Raw genomic sequence first — 20,479 nt, 5'->3', positions numbered from 1 at the left:
AGGAGGGGGGGACGAGCGGGGGCGGCGTAGTCGTAGTCGTCGTGAGTCAAATGGCTGAATGAAGTTGTCGGATTCCGAGACGTACAACTTCATTTTAATGTTAAACAAAGTGCATATGGTCGTAATACAACTGTGACCCTAGTCCCAGATTATGGGAGATTCCATTGAGGCTGTGCCTGAGGGCACGCCAGAGCCGGAGACAGTGGCTGTTGTTGATTTCAACGATTTCTGCAACTACATTCGCAAAGTAGTGACAGTGTTGTTGCCGAACGTCGACACGGTTCCACCGGCCCTCAATGCCGCTTTACAAGACCGGAATAATCAAGACTGCATTCGCAAATTCATCAGCGATCAGCAAGTTCCGGTTCTTTTCATTCAGCGTACTTCAACTAAAGGTACGGCCGAGAACTGTCACTTCTTTAGAGGTTATAAGACACATCAGCGGTTATCAATGACCGCCTCTTCTAGTTGGCTGCAAGTTAGAGCTGACCGCACGTCTGGAGGAGACGGGGCCAAGAAACTGTAAACAAATTTTGTCAAAGCTTTAGATCTACGTATTTCCTTGTTCCATTTTATGTCATACTGTGAAGTCACTTTCCTGTTGATGTGCAAAGATAAAATGTTTTGCAATTTTCATTATGTTTGCTGTACTGTGCAAAGTTACAACTCATTTGAAAAATTATGCTTTTTCCAACCCTATAATGCTGTAATTTTTATAGATGAAGATGGCGAACCCACAGAAGGTGAGGAAAAGGAGGAGGCGTACTACTTATCAAATGAAGTTCAGTACACAAGCCCTAAGGAAAGCAGGTAAATTTGTTCAAATGCAATCAATCTCTAAGAAGCTCTGTGGAGATCAAGTACTAATGTGTTGTTTAATTCTACTCTTAGTCTGGTATGTGTCAAGAGGGGCCTTGTAGTAGAGGCTGAAAAAAATATCCATTCCCAATTACGTCTCACAAACTTTTGTGAGGGATCTCCTTATGAGACCATTCATTCGTTTGTGAGCAAATGGATGTCACCATACTTCAAGAGTTATGTAAAGGAATCAGGAAGAGCAGACAGGTATTATTATGTCTTGTTTTCAAAATAATAGTTGACTACAATATTAGTTATCAGGGTAAGAGCACTAATCTATTAATTTTCAGAGATGGAGACAAAATGGCACCATCTGTGGAAAAAAAGATGGCGGAGCTAGAAATGGGTTTATTGCATCTCCAGCAGAACATTGACATTCCAGAAATATCTCTACAAATTCATCATGTTGTAATTGCTGTAATCAAACAGTGTGCTGAAGAAGGACGCAAACCTAGAGTAGCTGATTTTGGAGACCGTGTTGAGGATTCTACTTTTTTAAATCAGCTTCAGACTGGAGTCAACAGATGGATCAAAGAAATTCAGAAGGCATGTATTTTGTCCACGTAGCTTGGTTATTTTACATTTTTATCAAACAGTTGTGTAAGAAATGTTATTTTATGTCCAATATTTTATAGGTTACAAAGCTTGATCGTGACCCATCATCAGGAACAGCTCTTCAAGAAATCAGCTTCTGGTTGAACTTAGAACGAGCACTCCACAGGATTCAGGAAAAGAGAGAAAGCCTAGAAGTTGCCTTAACATTAGACATCTTGAAGCATGGGAAACGTTTTCATGCCACAGTTAGTTTTGATACAGATACTGGATTGAAACAAGCACTCAGTTATGTCAATGACTACAACCCACTTATGAAGGATTTTCCCATCAATGACTTGTTATCTGCTACCGAACTTGACCGAATTCGTGCTGCTATACAGCAGATCTTTTCTCACTTGCGTAAGATCCGCAGTACCAAATATCCCATGCAGAGAGCTTTGAAACTTGTTGAAGCTATATCTCGTGACTTGAGTTCTCAGCTATTCAAAGTTTTGGGTACAAGAAGGCTAATGCATATTCCATTTGACGAATTTGAAAAAGTTATGAATCTGTGTTTCAATGTTTTCTTGACTTGGGATGATGAATATGATAGGCTGCAACAACTTCTCAGGTTCGTATATGAAAACTATTTTTAATACCATTTTATTATTTTGTGTTAAAATCAGATTGTTCTTATCTGCTTCTTAATTCTTTCAGGGATTTGATGAAGAAAAAGAGGGATGAACATTTGAAAATGGTGTGGCGTGTGCATCCTTCTCACAAGAAATTGCAAGTTCGCATGGAGAACATGCGCCAGTTTAGACATCAGCATGAACAGCTTCGAACTGTCATTATGCGTGTATTACGTCCAAATATAATGCTGGTCCTATCAGGACGCCCAGCAGAGTCTCCACCTGAAGGAGGTGATGCTTCTAATGTCAAGTCCGATCAGCTAGCTATTGAAGCTGCTGATGCTAATGCAATCGAGGTTTGTTTTTGTCTATCATGCATCTAGTGTGCCCAATTTGTGACATGATAACAATATCTTTGGATGTTCTAGGAAGTAAATTTGGCCTACGAAAATGTTAAGGAAGTTGACTGCCTAGACATCAGCAGAGAAGGATCTGAGGCATGGGAGGCTGCAGTAAGGCGGTATCAGGAACGCATAGATAGAGTTGAAACCAGGATTACTGCCCACTTAAGGGACCAGCTGGGCACTGCCAAAAATGCCAACGAAATGTTTAGGATCTTTTCCCGCTTCAATGCCCTGTTTGTGCGGCCCCATATTCGAGGTGCCATCCGAGAGTATCAAACTCAACTTATTCAAAGAGTGAAAGATGATATTGAAGCACTTCATGAAAAGTTCAAGGTTAGTTCATCCTAGTCAGCACAGTATTCATTCATCATATTGCCAATTCTTATAATCCAATATTTTTCAGGTGCAATACCCTCAAAGTAAGGCATGCCGTATGAGTCAAGTGAGAGACTTGCCACCTGTGTCCGGTTCAATAATTTGGGCCAAACAAATTGACCGTCAGCTAACAGCCTATCTTCGCCGTGTTGAAGATGTATTAGGTAAAATAATTAAATATTCAGTATGAAAAGTTACTATTTGAATTTGTCCTGTCACACTTGTGTTCTTTTACTTGGTTTAGGCAAAGGTTGGGGAAACCACATTGATGGTCAAAAGCTGAAAGCTGATGGAGACAGTTTCCGATTAAAACTTAATACCACAGAGATCTTTGATGATTGGGCTAGGAAAGTTCAAGCCCGCAACCTGGGGGTCACAGGACGGATTTTTGCTATTGAGTCCACTCGTTCTCGGTCAGGCCGAGGCAACGTTCTCCGATTAAAGGTCAACTTTTTGCCAGAAATAATCACCCTTTCCAAAGAGGTATTGCTGAATTTAGTTTGAATTGAATATTATTTGAGTTTTGTTTCTAAAACCTAGTTAGTATATTTTCTGTCTCTATTTTCTCAGGTTCGCAACCTTAAGAACCTGGGTTTCCGAGTACCTCTGGCTATTGTCAACAAAGCGCACCTTGCCAATGGCCTATATCCTTTTGCTATCTCACTAATTGAGAGCTGTCGGACCTATGAAAGGACTTTGGAAAAGGTAAGACTCTGAATTCAAAACTCTAATGACTTTGTGTTATTTGAATGAACCTGACTACAATTCAGTTAGGTTGTGCTAGTAGATCTAGTTGGATCAACATACATCTCTACAGGTTGAAGGTAGTTTATCTTTGTGGAAAGATTTTAATCTGATCTACAATTACAAACCCAATAAGTAGTGCTGCTGACTTGTGACCTTCTACTACTATGTACTACTGCTGCTGTATTTGTGAGATTGAATAGTATCTTGAGCAAATTTGCAGTAATTCAAAATATGTTTGTGTTTTTAATTGTTCAACATTTTACCCCACGCTTGACTTAATTAAGCAGACTTAACCCTTAATTTAAGAATGAAGGGTATTCTAAAACATTTAATTCAATAGGATGCAACTGTAGATTGTTTATAACTTTTGAGTTAATTAACGATTGGAGTGTGTTGCTTAGAAATTAACTTTAATTACAGTACACTTCTGTAATCAGATTTTAACTTAGTGGTTAGACAAAGAACTCACAGAATTGATGTTTTTTTCTACTGTTTGAGTAATGTTTGTCCTTCCCTTGTTACGTTGAAATCAGCTATGCAACAGAGGCAGTGCAAACAGCCCATCGTTCAAGGTAGAGACCAAATTCAAGTAGCTTGTGTGCCATGTTATTGTTTATAACACAATAACCTTAACTGCTTTATAATTGCTCATATGATGTCTGTTTGCATGTACCAGCTCAAAAAATTGACCAAGTATTTTATCTATCTATCCTTGGTATTCTGTTTATTTTCTCTTCTCTCTTTTTTTTGTTTTGTTTTTGTGTGTAACCAAATTGTATAAGTACATGTTAACTAAATTATTTATCGGCTATTACTAGAACCATCTGTATTTTATGTTGCAACTTTTGTATTTTCTAAGTTTTCACTGAAAGTATGAAGAAGCAATTGGCATCAGCAAGTTATGATCAGAATGGATTAGGAGTAACAGCATTTACAGTTGTGCTTTGCAATGTCCAAGTTACCTCATCACATCATTTTATTCTAGAACATGGAGGTGCTAACATCAAGTTTCATGTGCATCATCAACATGCTTTGCAGCTAATCGAATTTTCTTTATATCTAATAATAATTACAAATACTTCAAGAATTTTCTTTACATTTGTATACCATTGGCTTGTTCAAATATTTCAAAGTACTCCCATTATTTCCTCAATTTTAATGTTTTCTTTCAGCTTGTCTTGTAATCCCGGTTGAATTTATTGATACTTCTAGTGATTTGCCTGCATCTTGGTTCCCCATAACAGGAGCCATATTCAGCTGTAGCAATGTAAATTATATTATATTCCATATCAACAAGCATGTTTTAAATATCTGTATGTGTTGGCCACACATGCCTTCAATATCTGCTTATTTCATTGGCCATGTGCTAGCTGTCTCTAGAGCCCTGTATTTTTACATCTGTAAACTTAGTCAACCATATGACTTTTAAAGGGAGTGTTCCAGTATGGCTTTTTGAATGTACCCTATGATAGGTACTTGCTAGATTTGTGTTACTGTAGGTGATGTGGTTAACTACTCTCATTAGAAGCTCTTTTACCTCAAGCTGATGTAGAGCCGAGGGAAAGATTTTTCAGAATTTTTCAGTTCTTGATTTCATATCTATTGATTATTCTTACTAATTTTGGGGAAATTTTGGATCTGTGCAGGTGGAGGATAAGGCATCTATTGTTCCCTTGGTTGCTGGTATGAGGAAAGAAGTTCAAAATCTCATAAGTGAAGTAAGGATTACATTGGCTTTTATAAACTTACTAAGACTGTATATTCGTCTGTTTAATAAATTTGTAATTGTTTGCAGGGAATTGGTCTTGTGTGGGAAAGTTATAAGTTGGACCAGTATGTCCAACGCCTGGCAGAGCTTGTTTTTTCTTTCCAAGAGAAAGTGGAAGACCTCTTGCTTGTAGAAGAGCAGCTGGATGTTGATGTCAGATCCTTGGAAACTTGTCCTTATTCAGCCAACACTTTTGCTGACATTCTGGCTAAAATTCAGCATGCTGTTGATGATCTCTCTCTGCGTCAGTACTCCAACCTGCACATTTGGGTGCAACGTCTTGATCAAGAAGTAGAAAAGAATTTGGCTGCACGTCTTCAGGCTGGAATACAGGCTTGGACAGATGCCTTGGATGGCAAGAAGAAAGAAATTGATCACAGTATGGATACTGATGCACCCACTCAACCAACCCACAAGCCAGGTGGTGACCCTCACATTCAAATTGTTACTCATGAAGTTCGCATCACAAATCAAATCATGTACTTGTACCCAAGTATTGAAGAAGCTCGCTTTCAGATCATGCAGCAGTTCTTCTCATGGCAGGCCATTGTTACATCTCAAATCCATTTGCAGAGCTGTAGATACCAAGTGGGTCTTGACAGACCAGTGTCTCAGACTTACCGCAATCTTCTCAACAAATTGCCTCAAGGAAACACTGTCTTGGCTGCTGCATATGAATCCATTGAAAACAAAATTGCTCAGGTACAAAAGTATGTTGATGAATGGTTACGGTATCAATCCCTCTGGGATTTGCAAGCTGATAATTTATATAGTCGCTTGGGTGAAGATATCAATATGTGGATGAGGTTCTTGAATGACATCAAAAAGTGCCGAACCACTTTTGACACTTCAGAAACAAGAAGGGAGTTTGGTCCTGTTGTGATTGACTATGCTAAAGTGCAGAGTAAAGTGACTCTAAAGTACGATGCATGGCACAAGGACACATTGAGCAAGTTTGGTGCACTTCTTGGAAACGAGATGTCACAGTTCCATTCTCAGGTTTCTAAATCCCGTAGTGAGCTAGAAGAACAATCTATTGAAGCTGCCAGTACGTCTGACGCTGTTTCATTCATTACTTACGTTCAATCCTTGAAGCGCAAGATGAAGGCATGGGAAAAACAAGTGGAAGTGTATCGTGAAGGTCAACGTATCTTGGAAAGGCAAAGGTTCCAATTCCCTCAAAACTGGCTACATGTGGACAATATTGAAGGTGAATGGGGTGCTTTTAATGAAATCATTAAACGGAAGGACTCATCCATTCAAACCCAGGTTGCTACTTTGCAAATGAAAATTGTTGCTGAGGATAAGGCAGTGGAGTCCAGGACTAATGATTTCCTCAGTGACTGGGAAAGTAGCAAACCAGTGGAAGGTAGTCTTCGCCCCGATGAAGCTTTGCAACAATTGAAAATCTATGAGACCAAATTCACACGTCTGAAAGAAGAGAGAGATAATGTTGCCAAAGCTAAGGAAGCATTGGAGTTGCAGGAGCCTGGTGGAATGAATACCTCTGAAGATAGAATGCAAGTTGTCTTTGAAGAGTTGCAAGATCTTCGTGGAGTTTGGTCAGAATTGTCACGAGTTTGGACCCAGATTGATGAATTGAGAGAGAAACCTTGGTTATCCATACAACCACGCAAGCTCCGGCAGCAGTTAGACACACTCATGACTCAATTAAAGGAGCTACCCGCTCGTTTAAGGCAGTACTCATCATATGAGTATGTTAAACGGACCCTGCAGGGTTACACTAAAGTGAACATGATGATTGTTGAGTTGAAATCGGATGCATTGAAAGAGAGACATTGGAAGTCTCTCATGAAGCAACTGCGTGTGTCATGGGTCTTGTCTGATCTTACTCTTGGCCAAGTCTGGGATGTCAATCTTCAGAAGAATGAAAATGTTGTCAAGGATATAATTCTTGTAGCTCAGGGTGAAATGGCTTTAGAAGAGTTCTTGAAACAAGTACGAGAATCATGGCAAAGCTATGAACTCGATTTAATCAACTATCAAAACAAGTGTAGACTGATAAGAGGATGGGATGACCTCTTCAACAAAGTGAAAGAACACATAAACTCTGTAGCAGCAATGAAACTATCCCCGTACTACAAAGTATTTGAAGAGGAAGCTTTGACTTGGGAAGAGAAGCTCAACAGGATAAATGCCTTGTTTGATGTATGGATTGATGTTCAGAGGAGGTGGGTGTATTTAGAGGGTATCTTTTCTGGAAGTGCTGATATTAAAACACTTTTGCCTGTTGAGACATCACGCTTCCAGAGTATTAGTTCAGAGTTTCTTGGTCTGATGAAGAGGGTTTCTAAATCACCTATGGTCATGGATGTTTTGAACATTCCTGGTGTGCAGCGTGCTCTGGAGCGCCTTGCTGATCTTTTGGGTAAAATCCAGAAGGCACTCGGCGAATATTTGGAAAGGGAAAGGACATCATTTCCCCGCTTTTATTTTGTTGGTGATGAAGATTTACTGGAGATCATTGGTAACAGCAAAAATGTTGCACGTCTACAGAAACATTTCAAAAAAATGTTTGCTGGAGTTGCTGCCATTCTTCTCAATGAGGATAATACCATCATAACAGGAATTTCTTCAAGGGAAGGAGAAGAAGTCAAATTTTGCACTCCAGTCAACACTGTAGAGCATCCTAAAATTAATGAATGGCTCTCCCTTGTGGAAAAAGAAATGAGGGTTACTCTTGCATCTCGCTTGGCTGAAGCTGTTCAGGATATCAAGCAGTTTAAGGAAGGTTCTATAGACCCTAGTGCATACATGAAATGGTGTGACAAGTACCAAGCTCAAATTGTAGTGTTGGCTGCACAAATATTGTGGAGTGAGGATGTTGAAAATGCCCTTCATCAAATTGGAAATGCCAGTGGTGAGCCAAACATGGCTCCATTGGACCGTGTTCTTGTTCAAGTGCAAAATACTCTCACTGTTTTGGCTGACTCTGTTTTACAAGAGCAACCACCACTCCGCCGCAGAAAGCTAGAGCACCTCATAAATGAATTTGTACACAAACGCACTGTCACCAGAAGGTTGATTGCTAATCGCATTTCTGGCCCTAAAGCTTTTGAATGGCTTTGCGAAATGAGGTTTTACTTTGACCCGAGGCAAACGGAGGTGCTGCAGCAACTTACGATTCATATGGCAAATGCTAAGTTCTTTTATGGCTTTGAGTACTTGGGAGTTCAAGATCGACTGGTTCAAACACCACTGACGGATACCTGCTACCTAACAATGACACAAGCACTTGAATCTCGTCTTGGAGGATCACCATTTGGCCCTGCAGGAACGGGTAAAACTGAGTCAGTTAAAGCACTTGGACACCAATTAGGAAGATTTGTTCTAGTGTTTAACTGTGATGAAACCTTTGACTTCCAAGCTATGGGGAGAATATTTGTTGGTCTGTGTCAAGTGGGAGCATGGGGCTGTTTTGATGAGTTTAATCGCCTTGAGGAGAGGATGCTTTCTGCAGTCTCACAGCAGGTTCAAACCATTCAAGAAGCTTTGAAATCGCAACAAGATGGCAAAAAAGAGGGTACAATCTCTGTCGAACTTGTAGGCAAGCAAGTGAAAGTTTCCACTGATATGGCTATATTTATCACAATGAATCCTGGCTATGCTGGACGTTCCAATCTCCCAGACAACTTGAAGAAACTCTTTAGGTCTCTTGCCATGACCAAGCCAGACCGTCAACTCATTGCAGAAGTCATGCTGTTCTCTCAAGGTTTCCGCTCAGCTGAGAAACTGGCCTGCAAAATTGTACCTTTCTTCAAGCTCTGTGATGAGCAGCTCTCAAATCAATCACACTATGACTTCGGCCTCCGAGCTCTGAAGAGTGTGTTAGTGTCGGCTGGTAATGTGAAGAGGGACCGTATTCAAAAGATAAAAGAAGATATGAAAAAGAGTGGAGAGTCAAATATAGATGAAGCTGTGATTGCTGAGAACTTGCCTGAACAAGAAATTCTTATCCAGTCAGTGTGTGAAACAATGGTTCCAAAGCTGGTTGCTGAGGACATTCCTCTTCTATTCTCTCTTCTCTCAGATGTGTTCCCTAATGTTGAGTACACAAGGGCTGAAATGGCTGGCCTCAAAGACCAGATCAGGAAAGTGTGTCAGGAAGAATATCTGGTGTGTGGCGAAGGAGAGGAGCAGGGTGGTTCCTGGATGGAGAAGGTAAGCATTCGTGTGAATTAATATCTACACCAAGCTCCACTAACATTTTAAAGCCTAATATACTAACTCTTAAGTTAAAACTAAAATATTTTTAAGATTTCAAATATTTTGTCTGTTGTATTTTTAGAGATACACAGGCGAGACTTGGGTTGAGAAGGTAAAAGTTGTCCACAATTTAATTTCTATTGTATGGTAGCCGCCCAATGCCTTCTTTAGGCAGAATTTATTGCAGTATTTGACCTGCGCTTGTGTTGTAGATCTTAAAGAGGGCAAATGGAGTGTTTTTTGTTACTAGTCTTAAGCGTTGTAACCTGCATGCCCAGTTCATATAAGCTCTTGTAATTACCATTTACATACTTATTGATCAGCTGAATTACATACAGTATTTTTCTTATTCTTTTGCATATATGTATCTTTACTATCTGTAATAGCATGCTATGTACTTCAGAAATTTGAAATTTTGTCCCACATGTCACTTTTAAAATATCATTGTACACTAAAGTACAAATTGACATCAGCTTCATAATTTTTTAGCCATGACCCTTATTTCGTGCATGCTGCAGTTATCCATTTTTCTCTGAAGTCCTTTAAAATTATCTTGTGGAGTTTTAACCCCTCCATAAATCAGAGTGTTTGTGCATTTGAGTTGATTTTATTGCAGCATGTATTCTTCTATCAAGCATGAGTATCTTTGAAGGAAGTTTTGTTAATTTATATGATTTCTCCTACAGGTTCTCCAACTTTATCAGATTTGTAATTTGAATCATGGCCTCATGATGGTTGGGCCAAGTGGCTCTGGAAAGAGCACAGCCTGGAGAGTGCTTCTGCGCTCATTAGAACGTCTTGAAGGGATTGAAGGGGTTGCACATGTTATCGACCCCAAAGCTATTTCGAAGGAAGCATTGTATGGTGTGCTTGACCCTAACACTCGAGAATGGACTGATGGTCTCTTTACGCACATTTTGAGGTACTACTTCTTACTTATAAGTAAAAAGTACAATTATCATGGTTCATGCATTTAATTTAATTTTCTTGTGTTCAATTCCTAGGAAAATCATAGACAATGTGAGAGGAGAAATCAACAAAAGACAGTGGATTATATTTGACGGTGATGTTGATCCCGAGTGGGTTGAAAATCTGAACTCGGTGCTTGATGATAACAAGCTACTGACATTGCCCAATGGTGAACGTCTCTCACTTCCACCAAATGTTCGCATCATGTTTGAGGTAAACCAAATTCTACTTTGAGCTGTAATTGCTTTTCATATAAAACAAATTTTATGCAATCAAATATATTATGTGCAATCCCTCTTTTTTTCCAATTAGGTTCAAGATTTGAAATATGCAACTCTAGCCACTGTTTCCCGATGTGGTATGGTGTGGTTCTCTGAAGATGTCTTATCTACAGAAATGATTTTTGAAAATTACATGTTACGGCTTCGTAACATTCCTCTAGAAGAGTCGGAGGATGATGGGCTGGGTACCTTTACCACCAAGAAGACATCAGGGGAAAAGGATGATGATCTATCACCCACCTTGCAAGTAAGGGGCAGGTCTATGTGATGTATTCTATGCATGCAAAGATCAACCTTTTCAGCTAATGCTGCTTGTGTTTTATTTCAGATTCAAAGGGATGTCAGTATGATACTCCAATCTTATCTTTCCCCTGATGGATTGGTTGTTAGAAGTTTGGAATATGCCATGAAACAGGAACATATTATGGACTTTACCCGTCTTCGTGCTCTGAGCTCTCTATTTTCTATGCTCAACCAGGGAGTGAGGTAACCCTTTCATAAATGTATTTTTTATCTTTTTGTTGTAAATTTACTGATATCTATTTGCATCCTTTGTTTAGGAATGTGCTAGCCTACAACCACTCCCATTCAGATTTCCCTCTCACTACCGAACAGTTAGAGAGCTACATTCCTAAGTGCTTGGTGTATGCTCTTCTTTGGAGCTTTGCTGGAGATGCCAAGCTAAAAGGACGCTCTGATTTGGGTGATTTCATCCGTACCATAACAACTGTTCCATTGCCACCAACCAGCAACCTCCCAATCATTGACTATGAGGTTTAGAAATATTTGATCAATACTTCATTTTGACTGTTTGTACCATAGATTTGCTAACAAGAGTCATGTTACAGGTGACAGTTGTTGGGGATTGGGCTCCATGGTCCAACAAAGTGCCTCAAATTGAGGTGGAGACTCATAAAGTTGCTGCACCAGATGTTGTTGTGCCCACTTTAGACACAGTAAGGCATGAATCTCTCCTGTACACTTGGTTGGCTGAGCACAAACCACTTGTTCTTTGTGGTCCTCCTGGTTCCGGAAAAACTATGACACTTTTCTCTGCTCTTCGAGCTCTGCCTGATATGGAAGTTGTGGGCCTGAATTTCTCCTCAGCTACTACACCTGAACTTCTCTTGAAGACATTTGATCATTATTGTGAATATCGAAAAACGCCAAATGGTGTGGTTTTGTCTCCTGTACAGGTCAGTATTAAACCAACCACTAGTTTAATAATATTTTCATTGAATATTAATCTTTACTTTTCTTTTTTGTTAGCTTGGGAAGTGGCTAGTCTTGTTCTGTGATGAAATCAATTTGCCAGATATGGACAAGTATGGAACTCAAAGAGTGATATCTTTCCTGAGACAATTAGTGGAACATCGTGGCTTTTATCGTAGCAATGACCAGGCTTGGGTATCTTTAGAACGTATCCAATTTGTTGGTGCTTGCAATCCACCAACAGATCCTGGTAGAAAACCTCTTTCACACAGATTCTTGCGGCATGTGCCAGTTATCTATGTTGATTACCCTGGAGAAACTTCATTGAAGCAGGTCTTTATTTAATTTATAATTCACAGTTTTCAATAATTTTGCTGTTTTCACAATCTAAGCCTTCAAATTCCTTTCTTCTTAGATTTATGGAACCTTCAGTCGTGCAATGTTGCGTCTAATACCTCCACTTAGAGGGTTTGCTGAACCCCTTACAAATGCAATGGTAGAATTCTACCTAGTATCTCAAGAGCGTTTCACTCAAGATATGCAACCCCACTATGTGTATTCACCTCGTGAAATGACGAGATGGGTCAGAGGCATCTGTGAGGCTATTAGGTAAGTTATCTTTCTAATTTGAGGATTTGTTTTCCATCAACATTCGTAACATTATTATTCTTATCTAATTATAGGCCTTTGGAGACATTAAATGTTGAAGGACTTGTACGCTTGTGGGCCCATGAGGCCCTCAGATTATTCCAGGATCGTTTAGTTGATGATGCTGAGCGGCGGTGGACAAATGAAAATATTGATATTGTGGCTCAGAAGCACTTCATTGGAATCGACAGGTCTCAGGCACTTGCTCGTCCCATTCTGTACAGCAATTGGCTTTCAAAGGACTATGTTCCTGTGAATAGAGAAGAGCTTAGAGAATATGTAAAGGCTCGCCTGAAAGTGTTCTATGAGGAAGAGTTGGATGTACAGTTAGTACTGTTTGATGAAGTATTGGACCATGTTCTTCGTATAGACAGAATATTTAGACAGCCTCAGGGACACCTGCTGCTTATTGGAGTTTCTGGTGCTGGAAAAACTACTCTTTCCCGGTTTGTTGCTTGGATGAATGGTCTCTCAATTTTCCAAATTAAGGTTAGTAGTGACTTTTACCTGGAACATCATTTGAAAATATTTTGCTTACTTATTTAATCTCGCTAATATTATGGTAGGTTCACAATAAATACACTGGAGAAGACTTTGATGAAGATCTCCGCTCTGTGTTGAGACGTTCAGGATGTAAGGATGAGAAAATTGCGTTCATCCTAGATGAATCTAATGTGCTTGACTCTGGGTTCCTTGAAAGGATGAACACATTGCTTGCCAATGGAGAAGTACCTGGCCTGTTTGAAGGTAACATGCCCATAAATGGATGCTTGCAGCTAAAAGTGTTGTTCTCCTCTATTGTAAATAACACAAGATTTTTTAACTAGGTGATGAGTATGCAACTCTAATGACTCAGTGTAAGGAAGGAGCTCAAAGAGAAGGCTTAATGCTTGACTCTAATGAAGAGTTGTACAAGTGGTTCACTGGCCAAGTCATAAGAAACCTTCATGTTGTCTTCACCATGAATCCATCTTCTGAGGGACTCAAGGACCGTGCTGCTACATCACCTGCCTTGTTCAACCGTTGTGTCTTGAATTGGTTTGGTGATTGGTCAGATGGGGCATTGTTCCAAGTGAGTGACACCCTAATAATGAGCCTTCACTCAACTATGTGATGAATCACCAATTGTAACATCCTTGTATCTTAATCATAGGTTGGTAAAGAGTTCACAAACACAGTTGACCTCGACCGTCCCACCTGGAAAGCACCTGACTTTTTCCCATCTGTGTATGGAGGGTTGCCAGCTCAACCTACTCACCGAGAAGCTGTTATCAACGCATGTGTCTATGTTCATCAAACCTTACACAAAGCTAATGCAAGGCTTGTGAAGCGGGGAAGCAGAACTATGGCAATCACCCCAAGGTATCTAGATGTTTTAAAATTAGGATTAAGTCAGTATTCCACTTTGAGGTCTTACACTTTGTTTTCGCCATTTGCAGACATTATCTTGACTTCATCCATCACTTTGTGAAACTTTACAATGAAAAACGATCAGATTTAGAAGAGCAACAGCTTCACTTGAATGTTGGTCTGAACAAGATTGCAGAAACAGTAGAACAGGTTGAAGAAATGCAGAAGTCGCTGGCTGTGAAATCACAGGTGCTTTAATTTAGATCTGCTTTTTAAAATTGGGAGGAGGAGGCTTATTAAATTGATGTTTGGCATTTGGTAACCTTGATATTGTGCTTTTCCAGGAACTTACAGCTAAAAATGAAGCTGCAAATGCCAAACTGAAACAGATGGTAAAAGATCAGCAAGAGGCCGAAAAGAAAAAGGTTCAAAGCCAGGATATCCAAGCTGAAATTGAGAAACAGACAGTTCGTATTGCAGAGAAGCGGAAGGTGGTTATGGAAGACTTGGCCCAGGTGGAACCTGCTGTTATTGATGCACAACAAGGTAAAGCTCAATCAGGGTTTGATTCTTTTCAATAATTAACAGAAATGCCCATCTTTCTTGAGGCTAGGTGTTTTTTTGGTCCTGATGTCCTGTTACTGTTTAGCTGTAAAATCAATTAAAAAACAACATTTGGTGGAAGTGCGAAGTATGGCAAATCCACCTAACATAGTGAAGGTAGCATTGGAGTCTATATGCCTTTTGCTCTGTGAAAATACCCATGACTGGCGAGCTATTCGTTCAGTTGTCATGCGGGAAAACTTTATTAATACAATTGTGAATTTTAACTCTGAAGATCTCACGTAAGAAAGATGTAAAACAAAACATACTAAGCCTGCATGAGCTTGTTTTGATTTTCAGTCTTACCTATTAGATTCATTTTGCTACACAAAATATTTTAATTTGCCCAATGATCTATCCTGCTCTTATGTATACTTTGGCCATTTGGTCTCTTTACCATTTTAGCAAAATATGTGGTATTAGATAACTGTTGAGTACCTGTCTGCCATTCTCTTTTCCTTTGTCTCTACATATTCTTTCTTTCAAAAATTTGATTTGTGATTGACTACTATTTGCATTATGATTTTATGCTTTTATCTGCTTTGTAGCTGTGAAAGAGATCAAGAAACAACAGTTGGTTGAAGTTCGATCTATGGCAAACCCTCCTGCCATTGTAAAGCTTGCTTTGGAATCCATTTGCCTTTTGCTTGGAGAAAATGCAAGTGATTGGAAAGCCATCAGGGCTGTGGTTATGCGTGAAAACTTCATCAACTCCATCGTTTCTAACTTCAACACTGAAAATATTACGTAAGAAACAGTAGCTTTCCCTCTCTTACTTACACTCTGTAGATTCATCCAATTTTCCTTTCCTTTCATTATTTCATGTATTGGCCTTGCCTGATGTTGTGTAGGAAGCTTTAGTTGCATAGAACCTCAGCTTCAAACTGTTAAATGTGCACAACTCATCTGAGTAAAAAAAAATTCTTTTCTTTTAGGGACGATGTTAGACAAAAAATGCACGACAAGTATCTCAGTAATCCAGATTACACTTTTGAGAAAGTTAATCGTGCTAGTATGGCTTGCGGACCAATGGTCAAATGGGCTGTTGCTCAGGTAAAACTAATAAATGATCAGCCAATTGTTTGTGTATTTGAGTATTTTCACCACTTTAGGCTACAGTGAAACTTATTTTCTTCAACATACATCTACAGGTTCAATATGCTGACATGCTGAAGAAAGTGGAACCACTTCGTGATGAATTAGGTTCCCTTGAAACTCAAGCTGAGGAAAACAAAAACAAGGGTGAAGAGGTGAAAAACCTTATTGCACAGCTGGAGAGAAGTATTGCCTCTTACAAAGAAGAATATGCTCAACTCATCTCCCAAGCTCAAGCCATCAAAACAGATTTAGAGAATGTTCAGGCCAAGGTAGACCGTTCTATTGCACTCTTGAAGTCACTGGTCATTGAGAGAGAGAGATGGGAAGCAACGAGTGAAACATTCCGGTCGCAGATGTCAACCATTATTGGTGATGTTCTCCTATCATCTGCATTTTTGGCATATGCAGGCTATTTTGATCAGCATGTATGTAATTTAAAACTGTGGCTTTTGAATTTGAGAAAATACTCTGACCAAAATAATCTTCTACATTATTTTTTTATTTTTTCTAGTACCGTCAAAATCTTTTTGCCACTTGGTGTCATCATCTTCAGCAAGCTGCCTTACAATTCCGTGCAGACATAGCACGAACAGAGTACTTGTCAAATCCTGATGAGAGGCTGAGGTGGCAGGCTAATGCCCTTCCTACTGATGATCTCTGCACAGAAAATGCTATCATGTTGAAGCGTTTCAACAGGTACCCATTGATCATCGATCCTTCTGGTCAGGCTACAGAGTTTATTATGAATGAGTACAAGGATAAGAAGATAACTAAAACTTCTTTCCTGGATGATGCATTCCGAAAGAATCTTGAATCAGCCCTTAGGTTTGGTAATCCTCTGCTGGTACAGGTAAGCCAATCAAATTTTTTTTCGACTGTCTCATACCTTTATGTGAGTTCACACATTTTCATTTATTTGATTTCAGGATGTTGAAAATTATGATCCCATCCTGAATCCTGTATTAAATAGGGAACTGCGCCGCACAGGTGGTCGTGTACTCATAACTTTGGGTGATCAAGATATTGATCTTTCTCCATCATTCAATATTTTCCTGTCAACTCGTGATCCTACAGTAGAATTCCCTCCCGATATTTGCTCGAGAGTAACTTTTGTAAACTTCACTGTCACTCGTAGCTCCCTTCAAAGTCAATGCTTGAATCAAGTTCTCAAGGCGGAGAGACCAGATATTGACAAGAAGAGGTCAGATCTTCTGAAGCTTCAGGGAGAATTCCATCTCAGGCTCAGACAACTAGAGAAGAGTTTACTCCAGGCATTGAATGATGCTAAAGGAAAAATTTTGGATGATGATAGTGTGATTACAACTCTTGAAACTTTGAAACATGAAGCTGCTGAAATCAGTCAGAAGGTGGAGGAAACTGACAAAGTCATTGCTGAAATTGAAACAGTCTCTCAACAGTACATGCCTCTCTCTCAAGCTTGTAGCAACATGTACTTCACCATGGACAGCTTGAATCAAATTCACTTCCTTTATCAATATTCTCTTCAGTTCTTCCTGGACATATTTAGTTCAGTTCTGCACAGCAATCCTCATGTTCAGAATATAACAGATTATGGCCAAAGACTGTCTGTCATCACCAAGGACTTATTTGGTGTCTGTTATGAACGGGTGGCGAGAGGGATGCTGCACACTGATAGGCTTACATTTGCAATTTTGCTTTGTCGTATTCATCTTAAGGGTGTGCCCACAGAGGCTAGTCTTGACACCGAGTTCACGTTCTTCCTCCGAGGCAAGGAGGGCATGCTCAACTCCACTCCACCCGCCATTGACGGGCTCAACCAGGAGCAAGTTGAAGCCATGATCAGATTGTCGTCTCGTATCCCGGCCTACAAGCACCTGGCCAAGAAGATCAAGGACTCGCCAGAGTTCCCCGGCTGGCTTCAGCAGAGCTCCCCCGAGCAGTGCGTGCCTGCGCTGTGGGAGGAGGACAAGCAGCTCAGCCCCGTGGCCGTGGCCATGCACAATCTGCTGCTCATCCAGACGTTCAGGCCGGACAGAGTCATTGCGGCTGGGGTCTCGCTCGTCATGGCTGTGCTGGGCGAGGAGTTCATGGTGGCTGCTGACAGGGAGCTGGACCTGGCGTCTATCGTGGACGCCGAGCTTCGAGCCAACGTGCCCGCGTTGCTGTGCTCTGTTCCTGGGTACGACGCCTCTGGTCGCGTGGACGACCTTGCAGCTGAACTGGGCAAGCAGATTGCCTCTATTGCCATTGGTTCTGCAGAAGGATTCAATCAAGCTGATCGTGCTATCAACCAAGCTGTGCGCTCTGGTCGTTGGGTCTTGCTGAAGAACGTGCACCTTGCTCCTCAGTGGCTGGTTCAGCTTGAAAAGAAACTACATTCCCTGCAACCTCATGCCGGCTTCCGCCTTTTCTTGACCATGGAAATGAATCCAAAGGTGCCCGTCAATCTTCTTCGAGCTGGTCGCATCTTTGTGTTTGAGCCACCTCCAGGCATCAAGGCCAATCTTCTTCGCACATTCAGCACGGTACCTGCCTCTCGCATGATGAAGCCTCCAAATGAAAGAGCCCGCCTCTACTTCTTGCTCGCGTGGTTCCACGCCATCGTCCAAGAACGCCTGCGCTATGTGCCCTTGGGTTGGGCTAAGTACTATGAATTCAATGAATCTGACTTGAGGGTCGCCTGCGACACTCTAGACACATGGATTGAAGCCACCGCTATGGGCAGAACGAACCTGCCTCCAGAGAAGGTTCCCTGGGATGCTCTAGTCACTCTGCTGTCCCAGTGCATCTACGGAGGCAAGATCGACAACGACTTCGACCAGCGCCTGCTCAAGTCTTTCTTAGCCAAGCTGTTCACACCCTCCAGCTTTGAGGCAGACTTCGCTCTGGTGGCCAACGTGGACGGCGTGGCTGGCGGCCCCGGGGGCCAACGGCACATCACGATGCCAGACGGTACAAGGAGGGACCACTTCCTGCACTGGATCGAGGCCCTGTCCGACAGGCAGACGCCGTCATGGCTGGGACTGCCCAACAATGCGGAGAAAGTTCTCCTCACCACCAGAGGTACGCAAAGTTGCCGCATTTATTTACTGTTAAATGTGTTTAAGAAAATTGAACCTTGTTACAGTTTTGTGGTTTCCATTGTAAGTTATACATTTAGCTACATTTTTTTCGTGGTTTAATTTTCAGGCACGGACCTCGTGGGCAAGCTTCTCAAGATGCAGCAGCTGGAGGATGACGACGAGCTCGCCTACTCAACGGAGGAGGGCTTGGACCAGACGCAGAAGTCGCTCGGGGACGGCCGTCCCTCTTGGATGCGCACGCTCCACAACTCTGCGGCCACCTTCCTCGAGCTGCTGCCGCGCAGCCTGGCCACGCTGCGGCGCACCGTCGAGAACATCAAGGACCCCCTGTACCGGTACTTCGAGCGCGAGGTCAACTCCGGCGCCCGACTGCTGCAGGACGTGGTCCACGACCTCGAGGACGTGGTGCTCATCTGCCAGGGCGAGAAGAAGCAGACCAACTACCACCGCGCCATGCTGAGCGACCTGGTCAAGGGCATCATCCCTCCCAGCTGGCGACGTTACACCGTGCCGCACGGCTGCACCGTCATCCAGTGGGTCACCGACTTTTGCTCGCGTGTCAAGCAGCTGCAGCAGGTGCGTGTTCGAAACACACCCTCTCTTTCCTTCTCAGACCCATTTTTTTTCTCTAGCTGCTCTAACCAACACCTTTGTCTCCGCAGGTGTCGCAGCTAGTATCGCAGGGCGGGGCCAAGGAGATCAAGACGTACCCGGTGTGGCTCGGCGGGCTGCTCAACCCAGAGGCGTACATCACGGCCACGCGTCAGTGCATCGCGCAGGCCAACAGCTGGTCGCTGGAGGAGCTGGCGCTCGACGTGACCATCTGCGACGGCCAGGACGCGCCCCCGCAGATGGCGGACAGCTTCGGGGTGACGGCGCTCAAGCTGCAGGGCGCCAACTGCCGCAACAACCAGCTGCTGCTGGCCTCCACCATCATGACGGACCTGCCGATGACCCTGCTGCGCTGGGTGCGCTCCGCCCCCGGGACCGAGCAGCGCTCCTCCAAGATCTCCCTGCCCGTGTACCTCAACTCGACGCGCACCGAGCTGCTCTTCACTGTCGACCTCAACATTGCGCCCGGACAGGACCAGCACAGCTTTTACGAGCGGGGCGTGGCCCTGCTTACATCCACGGCCCTCAACTAGGCGGGAGCTTGTTAGCAATAGCTTAATTTTATTATGTTTACCGTACTCATTCTTAATTTGTCTATAGTCATTAACTTATCTGTGGTATCTACTTAGGATACATTTTAATGAGATTTTAACTGAAATATTTTGTATCTTTCATATTTTAGCGATTTGGGGCTTTACTGCTTTATGAATTGTTTATGATGATAAACTATAATAATGCATTGTACTTCATTGTTGATTAAATATTATTTATTTTCACTGGCAACTATTTTCTGCACGTTATTTGATATATATTTTTTCATTGCATATCTGCGTGTCGTGCAATATTTTACGCAGACGCAGCAGTCCCAAGCAGAGTAGGCGAGTAGGAAGGTGTGAGCAGGATGTGAACACGATTGGCTGGCTCGCACACATGCAAAGGCGCGACTTCTGGGCTCCGGGCTTTGGGGGCGTTGACTCGAGCGGAGCGTAGCGTAGAGAAGGATTTCCGCAATACAAACAAAAAAATGGTTGGGGATGAGGGGGGGGGATAAAGAAGGGAAGAAATCTAGGGCTGAACTGGGGTTCAAACACCCGAC

General features: G+C 42.0%; 1 protein-coding gene across 4 annotated transcripts; it reads left to right on the top strand.

Moving 5' to 3' along the window:
* Positions 1-23: 23 nt before the first annotated feature.
* Positions 24-20,166, top strand: LOC113206660 (dynein heavy chain, cytoplasmic). 4 transcript variants are annotated; one of them, XM_026422842.2, is made up of 35 exons: positions 24-395; positions 720-810; positions 892-1,065; positions 1,149-1,404; positions 1,494-2,023; positions 2,110-2,380; positions 2,453-2,761; positions 2,832-2,967; positions 3,048-3,286; positions 3,374-3,508; positions 4,084-4,122; positions 5,197-5,268; positions 5,346-9,500; positions 9,628-9,657; positions 10,232-10,467; positions 10,550-10,727; positions 10,827-11,042; positions 11,124-11,281; positions 11,356-11,569; positions 11,644-11,991; positions 12,065-12,340; positions 12,423-12,616; positions 12,691-13,144; positions 13,222-13,402; positions 13,483-13,727; positions 13,809-14,017; positions 14,095-14,254; positions 14,350-14,551; positions 15,157-15,355; positions 15,544-15,661; positions 15,760-16,131; positions 16,218-16,556; positions 16,633-18,751; positions 18,878-19,347; positions 19,434-20,166. In XM_026422842.2, exons 1-35 carry the CDS (start codon positions 152-154, stop codon positions 19,914-19,916), a joined length of 14,052 nt encoding a protein of 4,683 aa, XP_026278627.1. In that variant the 5' UTR covers positions 24-151; the 3' UTR covers positions 19,917-20,166. The 4 variants fall into 4 exon arrangements, with proteins under 4 accessions (XP_026278627.1, XP_026278629.1, XP_026278628.1 ...); XM_026422844.2 differs by lacking the exon at positions 4,084-4,122; XM_026422843.2 differs by lacking the exon at positions 9,628-9,657.
* Positions 20,167-20,479: the final 313 nt, after the last annotated feature.

Source organism: Frankliniella occidentalis, unplaced genomic scaffold (genome assembly GCF_000697945.3).
Source record: "Frankliniella occidentalis isolate FOCC.00 unplaced genomic scaffold, Focc_3.1 Scaffold7, whole genome shotgun sequence".
Taxonomy (NCBI): domain Eukaryota; kingdom Metazoa; phylum Arthropoda; class Insecta; order Thysanoptera; family Thripidae; genus Frankliniella; species Frankliniella occidentalis.
The sequence above is the reverse complement of the archived record's forward strand: the minus strand, read 5'-3'. Positions and strand labels throughout refer to the sequence as shown.

Coding starts and splice junctions, on each gene's coding strand:
- LOC113206660 (XM_026422842.2), top strand. CDS start 152: ATGGGAGATTCCATTGAGGCTGTGCCTGAGGGCACGCCAGAGCCGGAG. Junction 15,662..15,759: donor TCAAATGGGCTGTTGCTCAG/GTAAAACTAATA, acceptor ATACATCTACAG/GTTCAATATGCTGACATGCT. Junction 16,557..16,632: donor GTAATCCTCTGCTGGTACAG/GTAAGCCAATCA, acceptor ATTTGATTTCAG/GATGTTGAAAATTATGATCC.